Source organism: Elephas maximus, chromosome 3, assembly GCF_024166365.1.
Source record: "Elephas maximus indicus isolate mEleMax1 chromosome 3, mEleMax1 primary haplotype, whole genome shotgun sequence".
Taxonomy (NCBI): domain Eukaryota; kingdom Metazoa; phylum Chordata; class Mammalia; order Proboscidea; family Elephantidae; genus Elephas; species Elephas maximus.
This window is the reverse complement of record NC_064821.1, coordinates 104926456-104940019: the sequence shown is the minus strand read 5'-3', so window position 1 is coordinate 104940019 and position 13564 is coordinate 104926456. Positions and strand designations below refer to the sequence as shown.

At 39.6% G+C, this 13564-nt stretch overlaps 1 protein-coding gene across 2 annotated transcripts in view; it reads left to right on the top strand.

Annotated features, from left to right (window-relative positions):
* Nucleotides 1-13564, top strand: part of C3H1orf87 (chromosome 3 C1orf87 homolog) — a 97512-nt gene that overhangs the window by 47357 nt on the left and 36591 nt on the right. Inside the window, exon 8 of one of the 2 annotated variants that reach the window (XM_049879414.1) lies at nt 1735-1832. The exons of the other annotated variant lie outside the window; for it this stretch is intronic. Coding sequence (XP_049735371.1) covers nt 1735-1832 — 98 coding nt within the window. The remainder of the gene's footprint in view (nt 1-1734; nt 1833-13564) is intronic. 2 annotated transcript variants of the gene reach the window in all.

Sequence of the window (13564 nt, the reverse complement as noted above, 5' to 3'; positions counted from 1 at the left end):
ATGACCACCCAGTCTGATGGGTATATAAAACTACAGTAGAGTAGATAATGTCAAAACACATGCAATTTCTGAAAAGCACCATGCTCTTTCTCATCTCTTATTTGCATGTGTTTTTTTCTCATTTTGAAATTCTTCCAATCCCTTATTCTGACAAACACTTATTCATCATTCAGGTTCAAAATCAAACTTTTTTTTTTTTCTCTTTTAGCTCCCTGACATTACACCTCAACACCTAGTAAGTAACATACGCAAGCTTCAAACCCAGATTTGTTGTCTCTTTTACCACAAAGAAAAATGAAGATGACCATCTAGTCACTATACTAAACCCATTACCATCGAGTCAATTCCAACTCATAGTGACCCTATAGGACAGAGTGGAACTGCCCCACAGGGGTTCCAAAGTTGTAATCTTTACGAAAGCAGACTGCCACATCTTTCTCCCGCACAGTGGCTGGTGAGTTCAAACTGCCGACCTTTCATTTAGCAGCCAAGCACTTATGTCATTATATTAAACTTCCTCTCAAAATTATAATAGTAGTTACTATTTAGTATAGTCCATTAAATTAGAATTAGCCAATTTTTTTTTTGTTATTCCTTTCCATCTCTTTCTCTATTTGTCTCTGTCTCTCTGTCTCTGTCACCTTTCTTCTTTACGTCATTTCAACAAACAATCAAATGCCTACTAAGAGCTGGGCACTATTGTAAGCCTTATTTCGTTATGTGATCTTCACAGAATACTGGGTAATAGAAAGTACCATTCTCATTTAGTAGATAGGTAATTCGGCATAGGAGGATTTAATAACTTCCTAAAATCACACAGATCACAACCAGCAAACCTGGTATTCAAAATAAGGTTTGTTTGATTCCAAAGTCTGTATGTTTAACCACTGTGCTAAACACCCAACACATGCTATCATAGCCCTAAAAGCTAACGTATCTGAATCTAAGTATCACCAACACAACAATCTGAGAGCTGAGCTGGCTTGTTAGCCAGAATCAGAAAATGTTAAGCACTTGGGAAACTGTAATGATACTTTATTCATTCATCCAACAAATATTTATCAAACATCTGATTTCTAGAATAATCCACATCATTTATTTGCTGTGTGACACTGAGGAAGTCACTTAATCTCTCTAAGTCTTAGTTTCCTCCAAATAAAATACAGTAATATTACCAAAAAAAAAAAAAAAAAACCTTTGCCATCGAGTCAATTCAGACTCACAGCAGCCCTATAAGACAGAATAGAACTGCCCCATAGAGTTTCCAAATAGCTCCTGGTGGATTTGAATTTCTGACCTTTTTGGTTAGCAGCCTTAACACTTAACCACTATGCCACCAGGGTTTCCATAGTAGTATTAGCCCTGCTAAGACCACAGGCTTATTTTGTTAATCAAAGTAAGTGATACAAAAATACTTCGTAATTTTCCTATATAATGGATTGTAGATAATCCCTTTTCCTTGACCACCCATCTCATGATTGATAAAGATGTAAGATCAGCATTTCAAGTATCAGTGACTTCTGAGTTATGAGCTATATCTGTGTGTTAATTAAATAAAAATTTCTTATTGCTCATGATAATTCTGTTGGACATTTTTACCCTAAACAATATCCTAATGGTAGGATGCACTCCTGGATATTAATTCATTGTCTAAATCATATAGATTCTAATTATGGAAGGGACATTCAACCTAATTTCATTCTTGTGAAACTCCAAATCCTTTCTTATTTGCAGGTCAGAGCTATATGTGGGAAGCATGGGCTATATCTGACCTTGAGCTTCCTGGAAATGTTGCTTAACCATCAAGATTTGGGTTACCAAAATGAAATAAAGTAAGTTGAATTTTTATTCACATAGTGCCTTAAGGCACTGTCATGGATTCAATTATGTCCCTCAAACATATGTGTCAACTTGGTTAGGCCATGATTCCCAGTATTGTGTGGTTGTCCTCAATTTTGTTATTGTAGTTTTTTGTTAAAGAGGATTGGGGTGGAATTGTAACACCCTTGCTGAGGTCACATCCCTGATCCAATGTAAAGGGAGTTTCCCTGGAGTGTGGCCTGCACCACCTTTTATCTTACAAGAAATAAAAGGAAAAGGAAGCAAGCAGAGGGGAGAGACCTCATACCACCAAGAAAGAAGCACCAGGAGTGGAGCAGGTCCTTTAAACCCGGGATTCCTGCATGGAGAAGCTCCTAGACTAGGGGAAGGTTGATGACAAGGACCTTCTTACAGCACCAACAGAGAGAGAAAGCCTTCCCCTGGAGCTGACGCCCTGAATTTGGACTTCTAGCCTACTAGACTGTGAGAAAATAAATTTGTCTTTGTTAAAGCCACCCACTTTGTGGTATTACTGTTATAACAGCACTAGATGACTAAGACAGGATTTGTTATGGAGAGAGTGGGGTGCTGCTCTAACAGATACTAAAATACAGAAGCAGTTTTGAAACTGTGAATGGGTAGACCAGCAGCAGCAGCAAAGTGGTAGCAGCAGAGGACCAGAAGTGGAAGAGAACTGACAGCAACAGAGAACCAGCCGCAGCAGAACCAGGAGATCAGCACTAGACAGTGCTGGAGCCAACCCGTGGAGAGAGAGAGAGAGCTGAGTGTCTTTGTGCAGGAGGCTTCTTGGCGGAGTGGGGTGACCCCGGGCACTTATTGGTGGAGCTAGGCTTGCCGCCTCACAGAGCAAGAGAGCTGGGCCTTCTGGCCAAAGTTTACTGGCAGAGTGGGGTGCCACCAGGCACTTATTGGGGGTGCTACCGAGCTTTGGAACACTTGCCCTAGCAGGGCAGATGCAGGCATGAGGCCTGAGGAGCCTAGAGGCCAAGGAACCAGGAAGCAGAGGCTAAAGAGACAAGGAACACAGGAAGCTGAGCTGCCTCAGTCTTGAAAGGCATGGCCAAAACCTCTGGGGTTTCAAAGCGTGGAACCATGGCCTCTGGTGTTTTTAATGGTGGTCACCACTCAAATGGACTAGGAGAATGGTACACCTAAAGCCAAGGGAGAAGAGTTGCCATCCCAGTGGGCCTGGAATGCAGAGCTGAAGCCCAGAGCTGTGAGTCCTCCACTAAGAATCTGGAGAGTATCGCCAATACCTAGAGCCTGGAGGGCAGGGTCTTTGTGTAAATGGTCTCAGAGAACAGAGGATTATTCGCAAAGCCGTGAGGGCAAATGTAATGTGTTCTGCCGACTTGCTTGGTGCCTATTATACCTTCTTTCCCTCCAATTTCTTGCATTTATAATGGAAATGTCTAGCTTGTGCCTGTTCTACTGTTATATTTCAGAATCAGATAGCTTATATTCTAGATTTCAGAGATGAAGAGGAATTTTTGGATTTTGGACTTGGACTTGATTTAATGCTTTTGCAATGATATGATGGGGTGAATGTGTCTTAAATGTAGCAAGGATGAGAATTTTGGGGGGTCAAAGGGTGGAATATCATGGATTGAATTGTGTCCCCCCAAAATATTTGTCAACTTGGTCAGGCTATGATTCCCAGTATTGTGTGATTGTCCTCCACTTTGTGATTGTAATTTTATGTTAAAGAGGATTAGGATGGGATTGTAACACCCCTACTAAGGTCACATCCATGATCCAATGTAAAGGGAGTTTCCCTGGGGTGTGGCCTGCACAACCTTTTATCTTAAAAGAGATAAAAGGAAAAGGAAGTGAGCAGAGAGGGGCAGGACCTCATACCACCAAAAAAGAAGCACCGGGAGCAGAGTGGGTCCTTTGGACCCAGGGTTCCTGCTCAGAGAAGCTCCCAGACCAGGGGAAGACTGATGACAAGGACCTTCTTCCAGAGCCCACAGAGACAGAAAGCCTTCCCCTGGAGCTGGCACCTTGAATTTGGACTTCTAGCCTACCAGACTGTAAGAAAATAAATTTCTCTTCGTTAAAGCCATCCACTTGTGGTATTTCTGCTATAGCACAGTAGATGACTAAGACAGGTACCATAGAACTCTGACTTTAAGACACTGTTAGAAGTTTGATATGGGAAGCAATTTATTGCATCTCTTGAAGATGGATTACATAATGTTTGATTTTCTTAAGGCCAAAGGGTTTCTATGACCATAGAGAAATAAGACAAGAAATTCCCACTTCCAGCCATTAGGGCCTATCAGCAACCAGATTTACTTACCCTCTCACTTTAAACTAACAACAACAAAAAAAAAGGACAAAATATGTTAAACAATGTTTTTTAGACATTGGACATCAGACAGCACATAACAGTGACCCCTGAGAGAAGGAAAACAAACAAAGTGAATACTACAATTTTCCCAACTTATTACACAGGGAGGAGGAATCAAAACAAAGCCCAGCAGTCTTCCTGAGTTAAGGAGACAGAGGTTGGAGTTCAGGGAGACCAAGGAAGCTAGAATTAGCAGTAGCAGAAAGATTTCTGTGGAAATCTGCAAAGAGTTGCCCTCGAGTCTTCATGTTAATACTGTCTAATATATTTTTTTTAGTAAACTACCCAAATCCAAGGAAAGAAGCACACACATACAAAAACAATTGTCAGATCTCACACCAGCCTATAAGTGAAGGTGCAGTGTTTGACAACAATAGCATAAAGTCTAGGAGGGGAAAATGAAAATATACTGTGATAAGGTTCTTACACTATTAGTGAAGTATAATTTTATTTGAAAGAGGATGGAAATGAGAAAAAAAAAAAGATGAGACAAATAGAAAATAAATACCAGAATGTTAGATTTATATCCAACCTTATCAATAATTATGTTAAGTATCAATGGTCCAAATACACCAGTTAAAAGGCAGAGATTGTTAGATTTCCTTTAAAAAAAAAAAAAAAAAGCCCCGATTAAATGCTGTCTTCTGTACTGGGTACTACAATAAACCTATTTTAAATATAAAGACTTAAACAGGCTAAAAGTAAAATATGGAAGAATATATGCCATGCTAACCCTAATAGGAAAAAAAAAAAAAAAGCTGGATTGGTTACATTAATATCAATTAAAGTATATTCCAGAGCAAGGGATAGTGCCAGAAAGTTAATCAAGAGGACATGACAGTCCTAAAAGTTCAGTCCATTAACAACTGAGATTCAAAGTACATGAAGCAAAAACAGAACCGAAAGGAGAAGTAGACAAATATACAATTATAGTTGAGAATTCAACACCTTTATCTGAAATGGAGCCCTGGTGGTGCAATGGTTATGTGCTTGGCTGCTAACCAAAAGGTTGGCAGTTCAAATCCACCAGCCACTCCTTGGAAACACTGTGGGGTGATTCTACTCTGTCCCGTAGGGTTGCTATGAGTCAGAATTAACTTGATGGCAATGGGCTATCTGTAATTAATATAGCAAAAAAAAAAAATCAGGAAGAATATAGAAGATTTGAACTACACTATCAACAAACTTAACCTAAGTGACAATTATAGAACACTCAACCCAACCAGAGCAGAATACAGATTATTTTTAAATGAACACAGAATATTTAAATGGTAAACCAAATTCTGGGACATGAAACAAAGTCTCAGTAAATTTTAAAAGACTGAAATCAAACAAAGTATGTTCTCTTGCTACCATAGAATTAAATTAAAATCAATAATGAAAGAATCTTGGAAATCTTGAAATATTTGGAAATTAAACAACATACTCTAAATAAGCTATGATCAAAGGAAAATTATAAGGTAAATTAGAAAATACTTTGAACTGAATAAAAGTAAAAACAACATACCTGTCATCCTTGGCTTCTTTATTTTTTCTATACAGTCCAGTAGTAAAATCTATTAGCTCTACCTTCAGAATGTATCCAGAATCTGATCACTTTGTCACCACCTCTATTGTTACTACCTTAGTCCTAGGTACCATTTATCTTTTTTTCTGTATTACTGCAGTAGCATCCCAACTGGATCCTGCTTCTACCTTTGTCCTACTAGTTTATCCTCAATAGAGCAGCTACTTATTTATATACAGTGAGCTATTATAACCTAAACCAGATCATATCACTGCTCGGCACAAAACACTGCAGGAATCCCCCAAAGGGCAGCTCGAGAAGACAAAGTAAAGTATTATGATGACATGCGCAAAGACCTGGAGATAGAAAACCAAAAGGGAAGAACGCTCTCAGCATTTCTCAAGCTGAAACAACTGAAAAAAAAATTTAAGCCTTGAGTTGCAGTTCTGAATTATTCTACGGGGAAAAAATTAAACAACTCAGCAAGTATCAAAAGAAGATGGAAAGAATACACAGTTATTATACCAAAAAGAATTGGTCAACATTTCAACCATTTCAGGAGGTAACATATGATCAGGAACTGATGGTACTGAAGGGAGAAGTCCAAGCTGCACTGAAGGTGTTTTGGTGACAAATAAGGCTCTGGGAATTGACTGAATACCAGTTGAAGATGTTTCAACAAACAGATGCAGCGCTGGAAGTGCTTGCTCCTCTATGCCAAGAAATTTGGAAGACAGCTACCTCGCCAACCAACTGGAAGAGATCCGTATTTATGCCTATTCCCCAGAAAGATGATCCAATCTAATGTGGAAATTATGGAACAATATCATTAATATCACATGCAAGTAAAATTTTGGTGAAGATCATTCAAAAGCAGCCGCAGCAGTATATCAACAGGGAACTGCCAGAATTCAAGCCGTATTTAGAAGAGGACGTGGAACCAGGGATATCATTGCTGATGTCAGATGGATCCTGGCTGAAAGCAAAGAATACCAGAAAGATGTCTACCTGTATTTTATTGACTATGCTAAGGCATTCGACTGTGCGGATCATAACAAATTATGCATAGTATTGTGGAAAATGGGAATTCCAGAACACTTAACTGTGCTCATGAGGAATCTGTACATGGATCAAGAGGCAGTTGTTTGAACAGAACAAGGGGATACTACATGGTTTAAAGTCAGGAAAGGTGTGTTCCAGCATTCTATCCTGTCACCATACCTATTCAATCTGTATGCTGAGCAAATAATCTGAGAACCTGGGGTATATGAAGAAGAACGGGGCATCAGGAGAAGGAAGACTCATTAACAACCTGCATTATGCAGATGACACAACCTTGCTTGCTGAAAGTGAAGAGGACTTGATGCACTTCCTGATGAAGATCAAAGACCATAACCTTCAGTAAGGATTACGCCTCAACACAAAGAAAACAAAAATCCTCACAACTGGACCAATAAGCAACATCATGATAAACGGAGAAAAGATCGAAGTTGTCAAGGATTTCATTTTACTTGGATCCACAATCAACACTCATGGAAGCAGCAGTCAAGAAATCAAAAGATGCATTGCATTGGGCAAATCAGCTGTAAAAGACCTCTTTAAAGTGTTGAAAAGCACAGATGTCACCTTGAGGATTAATGTTCACCTGACCCAAAACATAGTGTTTTCAATCTCCTCATGCATGAGAAAGCTGGACGATGAATAAGGAAGGCCAAAGAAGAACTGATGCCTTTGAATTGTGGTGTTGGTGAAGAATATTAAATACGCCATGGACTGCCGAAAGAATGAACGAATCTGTCTTGGAGGAAGTACAGCCAGAATGCTCCTTAGAAGCAACGATGGCAAAACTATGTCTCACATACTTTGGACATGTCAGGAGGAATCAGTCCATGGAGAAGGACATCATGCTTGGTAAAGTAGAGGGTCAGTGAAAGAGAGGAAGACCCTCAAGGAGATGGATTGACACAGTGGCTTCATCAATGGGCTCAAGCATGGCAACAGTTGTGAAAATGGCTCAGGACCGGGCAGTGTTTCGTTCTGTTGTGCACAGGGTTGCTATGAGTCGAAACCGACTGGATGGCACTTAACAAGAACACGTGATCTGTTCCCAAATCACTTCCTTACCTCCATCTACAACTCCTTTCGTTCATTCTGTTCCAGCTACACTGAGTTCCTTGCTTGTCCTCAAACACAGTAGACACACTTTGACTTTAGTGCCCGTGTTCTGCATATTTTTCCTACCAGGAATGCTCTTTCCCCAGATACCTCATGCCAACTCCCTTCTTGAGGTTGTTGCTCAAATATCTTTCTCAATGAGGCCTACATTAACCACCCTATTTAAAGCTGTAACCCCTCCACTCATTCACCCCTCTTCTTTACCTATTCTCCTTTTGCTTTCTTCTATACACTTATCAACTTCTAATTATATAATTTATAAATTTATTATGCTTGTTGTTACTGTCTGGGTTTGTCTTTCCGATAGACTATACTCTCTAATGCCATGGCAGTGGGAGTTAAGGTCTTTATTTTATTCACTGATGTATTCCAAATATCTAGAGCAGTGTTTAGCACATATAGATGCTCAATAAATATTTATGGAGTTGGACTGAATTAGGGGAGGAATCGAGTATCAGAATACTCTCAGGGATGCAAACATCTAAATTCTGCTTAGGCCCTGTCTCATGGCAGAACTGAAGGAGGCCTTAACTAAACACCTCATCAAAAGCAGGTTCCATGTGCTATGCTTTCTCATACAACCCAGCAATTTTCTTTCCCAGCAACTTACCACTATTTATATTTTTATTTGTGTGATTTATTAGCTTAATATCTAGATAGTGACTTCATGCTGGCAAGAACCATGACTTTCTTTCTAACATTATATTCCCCCAAAATTGCCTAATACTTGGCACATGGTGGGTATATGAGAAATATTTGATGAATTCATTTAACAAACATTTATTGAGTGCCTATTCAAGCACTGTTCTAGGCACTGAGATTATCAGGCATAAATAAAGCAAAGCCCTTTCCCCATGGAGCTTGCATTCTAGTGGCGAAGAAAGACAACGTGGTGATAAGCGTAATAGAGAAAAGTAAAGAAGAGTAAGGATTATGAGGAGGACCAGTTGATGAATACATGAAGTTAATGGGTTGAGCCTAGCCAGTGAATTTTTACCAGACCAGGACTAGACATATGATTTCCCTTACCTGAAACTTGGAGGTGGGAAAGATGAATAGAATGAGTAACAAAAGCAGAAATGTAAGCTAGGACCTGAGTAGGAAACCTAGAAGCCAAAATTGAGAATCCCAAAGAGGTACCCATCTAGAGGGGGAAATAGAAAGTATCAAAGCTAACATTATACCTGGCACATAGTAGAGGTTCATTAGATATTTGTAGATTAAAAGTTGGTGTCCAGAACCAAGATTCCAGGAATAAGTGATATGGGAATAAGAGTGAATGGGGAGTAGATGAAGTTAGTCTAAATATTATTGTACCAATATTCTCAATTCCCCACTGCTTTATGTGCTAATCAGAGAGGCAAACGATTTCCATATTCACCTATCTTTGACCTTTGAATGTTCAAGGTGTTTTTCCGATAGACTATACTCTCATCAAAACCATGAGAGCCAGTGAAGAATTGTACTGATAAAAGATAAACCTGTTTCATCCTTAAATAGCTATTGGCTGAATCATCTTCTTTTGAATTAAACCCATTCCGTTAAGGGCTTTGTATACAAACCTATATCCTTAAGAGATTAAAAATGCAATTTAGACACACATTTTAGGAGCTGAATGTGCGAATCATTATTTTAGTACATATTGTCCATTAATCTGCTGTTCAATTGGGAACCCATTTGGAATGTGGCTGCTTGCTAATTAGCAGGATTCTAGTGCCGAGCTGCTTCCTGATTAAATGTCCTTTAGAATCAATAAAACATCAGGAGGGATTATGGCGATGTGGGATTAGCCCCATCTAACCAAATAAAATGAGTTGTGTTCCCTTCTTAAAACTGCCACATTGCAAGAGCTTGATGAGAGGAGCAATTTTGGGAACGCTGTTGCAAAGTTGTTTTTTTTTTTGGATGTGGGGATGTAGTTTAACACTGACTTGGTTTTGTTTTTGTTTTTTGCCATTTTCCTACCAATTAGCAGAGACGTTAGTGAATGACTGCCAGGGTAAGGCGATTCTGAGAAAGACTTGATTACGATTTCAAATCTCTACTCTGAACCACTCTTATGTAAAATGAATTCAGGTTGTGTTGGATGGAAATTATTATCCCTGTTCTTGGCCAGGAACATGTAAGTCAGAATTAGCATTTAATGTTTCTGTGTGACTTTGCAATAAGTGGTAATTAAAAAGGGCAGAGAGAGAACAGGAGGCAAACTAATACTCTAAAATTGTGTTGGCTAAATTAAATGCTTCAAACCCAGTTCAAAACACGTGCACACAAGCCAGATTGTCTTGGGGAAGGGGATAAATAATGAAGCCTCTATGGAAGCTTCCTGAATAGAGTGGAACACTTGACACAGCCACAAGTAGGACTTATCATACACATCTGGCCCATTATTGAGAGTGCAATTAAGTTGAAAAAGACTGGTTTGCTAATCCCAGGAACGACCAGAGGATTTTAGGAGATAAAGGAAACATGAGGTGTTCGATTCAGCAATTACTTTTTAATGGGAATAGGAAAATTGTTAGGTAGCAAGCAAGCTCTTAGAGATGTGGCATTAGAACCCAAACCTGGCTTTTAAGAGTTTGTTAATTACAGTCCTCTCTTCCTGAATCCCATAACTCACAAAGAATGCAGATTCTAGCAATAATAATGCTATCGTTGTTGTTAGAAATCATTGCCATTACTAGCCAACGTTTATACTTCAGGCAGTGTTCTAAGGGCTTTATAAATGTTAGCTCCTTTAATCCTTGTATCTGCCCCATGAGGGAGGCGCTATTATTTTTCAAATGAGGACACTGAGGCACAGAGGTAGCTAAAACCAATAAGTAACGTGCAGAGCCAGGATTCAAATGTAGGCTCTCTGGCTCCAGGGTGTTGACTCTTAATTACTACACTATACCACTTCTCCTGCAAGTCCTCCAGAACTCAGCTGAGAAGAGTATGGGGTAATAGTAGGCACAAGGACTTTGGACAGACTGCCTGAGTTCCAGGGCTGGCTCCATCCTTGGACTTGGCGCTTATTTAGTTTCCTAGGCTGTTGTAACAGAAATAGCACAAGTGGGTGGCTTTAAAAAAAAAAAAAAAAAATTTTTCTCACAGTTTAGGAGGCTAAAAGTCTGGACACCAGCTCTAGGGAAAGGCCCTGTCCCTCTGTTGACCCTGGGGGAAGATTCTTATCTCAGCATCTGTAACCCTGGCATTCCTAGCTTCCTTGGCAAGGATCTGTCTTTCCCAGTTTGTACTTGCTTGTCCCTGGGTCTGTGCTGCTCCTTATAACTCAGAAGTGTTTAGAATTAGGAGCACCCTACACTGAAATGGCCTCATTAACGTAACAAAGAAAACCCTTTTTTCAAAACAAATTATATCAACAGATGTTTTGAGAGGACACAGTTCATTCCATATCAGTGCTGAGCATAGTTTCGGATTTAAGCAATTTAGTATCACTTGCCCTCTCCTCCAAAACCCCAGGAGAGGTGTAGGTACAGATACAGAAAAGAGAGGATCCAAGGGTAGGTATGATCCAAAGAAGCCCAGGGCCTGGGGGCAACTTTCCCTCACCGTGTTAACCCCTCTACCATCACTTGAGCCCTCATCTGTGGGGAAGGCAGCATGGCCTCTGGAATCACATAGGCCTAGGGGAAAACCTTGGCTCTGAAATACACTGGCTTTGGGAACTTGGGTAAGTTAACTAAGTTCTTTCATCTGGCAAATGAGAGAAAGAATCCTTTTGTCTGGACTTGAGAGTTTATCCTCTCTGCCTCAAGAAGGTGTTGCGCTTTTCAGTTAACAGAAAAACATGAGGAATACAACTTAGGCTACATGGACATGAAGGAGAAAGCACAGGAAGATGGTCCATTTCAATGAATGTATCAGCAGCTGAGTTAAATAATATTACCAAAATAAACTACTAATTCAATGGGGTACGGGAATTAATACATGTGCAACGAATACATCCCAGGCACTGAGTTTTTTTTTTTTTTTTTTTTTAGTTGTGATTTAGGTGAACGTTTACAGAGCAAAGTCATTCCTTGTGGCATTGGTTGCCAACCCCACGTTTTGTCGACACTCTCACCTTCTCCATCCCAGTTCCCTGTTTCCATTCATCCAGTTTTCATGCCCCTTTACATGGGTTTTATCATTTTATACACCCAAAACACCAGAAGTTTGTTTTCTTATAACCATTCGACAGATGAGTAAACTGAGGTTCAAAGGTGTTAAGTAAGTTGCCCAAAATTTGGACTTTTTTGAATCTTCGTTGTCCTTAAAGGCTAATAGTCTCCTCCTTATAGTATATTCTCTATTCCTCAGTTAAATTACAAGATTACAGAATTCTGGAGAAACAGCTGTAATTATGAAACTCTTCAAATCCAGAAGTCTATCTGGGACTGAGCCCATGATTCTGGCAATCTGAACAGAGCTAATACTCTTCAGCTGTCTTCTATGTTGTGTCTCAGCTGAGCTTGGTGGGACTTGAAGGAATTAATTAGGAGAGAGATAGGGGAAGTGTAAGTAACAAGACAAAGGGAAGAGAAAGCTTAGCAAATTTGGAGAACTACAAACTCTTCATTATGGCTGAAGTATACATTCTGTAAGGTGAAGAAAGATAGCAAATAAGCTTGGGAGGTAAACACAGGCATACCTTTTGATTTAAGTCTATATGAAGCTCTTAGAATAACATGACACCTTCATCAAGATTACAAGGGTGATTCAATAAAGTAGTCCCACAGTCTGAGTGTTTAAGGTTTTTGTTGATGTTTTGTTTTTCATATATAGAGATTTTTTTGTATAAAATGTCTTCTGCTGAACAGCCCCTGACTAAAATTCCTATGAACAAAGAAAGAGACAAAAATTACACCAGTAACAAAAGCTAATAGGCACTCTAGTGTGAAGATATAGACGGCATCTCCACTGATTATGAGTAAACGGAATTTTGGAAAATCCATGAGTTGCCTGCCCCAAGCTTTGCCTTGCCTGCCTATAGTAAGTGTAAAGACCACAGTCTTCTTGATTTACAGACTTCAAGTCTTTACCAAAAAATTAAATAAGTACTGCTTTCTTTAGTAGCCTCTATACTGTTCCCCACCTTGTCTTCCCTTCCTCCCCACCACAAGGATGCAAACATGTGTACTTACCACACACCATTTGCTTTACCTATTCAGAGAGTTCATCCTTTACGAGTGACAGAGAAGAAAGTTGGAGTGAGGGAGATGGGAAGGGGAAAACCTGTCTATGGTGTTTGCATCTAGTGAGATCTAATTTTTGAAAATAAAGTAGTGTGGTTGGGTCAAAGAGAGGGAGACCAATGGTAGTTGCATATGCTAAGAAGTATATAGATTATGACATATTACACAATTTAGGTTATCTGATAGCCCTGGTGGTGCGGTGGTTAAGACCTCAGTTGCTAACCAAAAGGTCAGCAGTTCGAATCTACCAGCTACTCCTTGGAAACCCTATGGGGAAGTTCTGCTCTATCCTATAGGGTTGCTATGCATTGGAATTGACTCATTGGCAATGGGTTTGGTTTTTTGTTTTGTTTTTGGTTTGGTTTGATATTCATCAAATGTGGAAACAAGATCCCACTACCACCAAGCCCCTGAGAGGCACTGGGAATTGGTTAGAGTTGAAACCCTGCTCTTTGACTGCACATCTAAATGAAACATGAGTAGGGTCAAGGGAAATCTATGTGACTC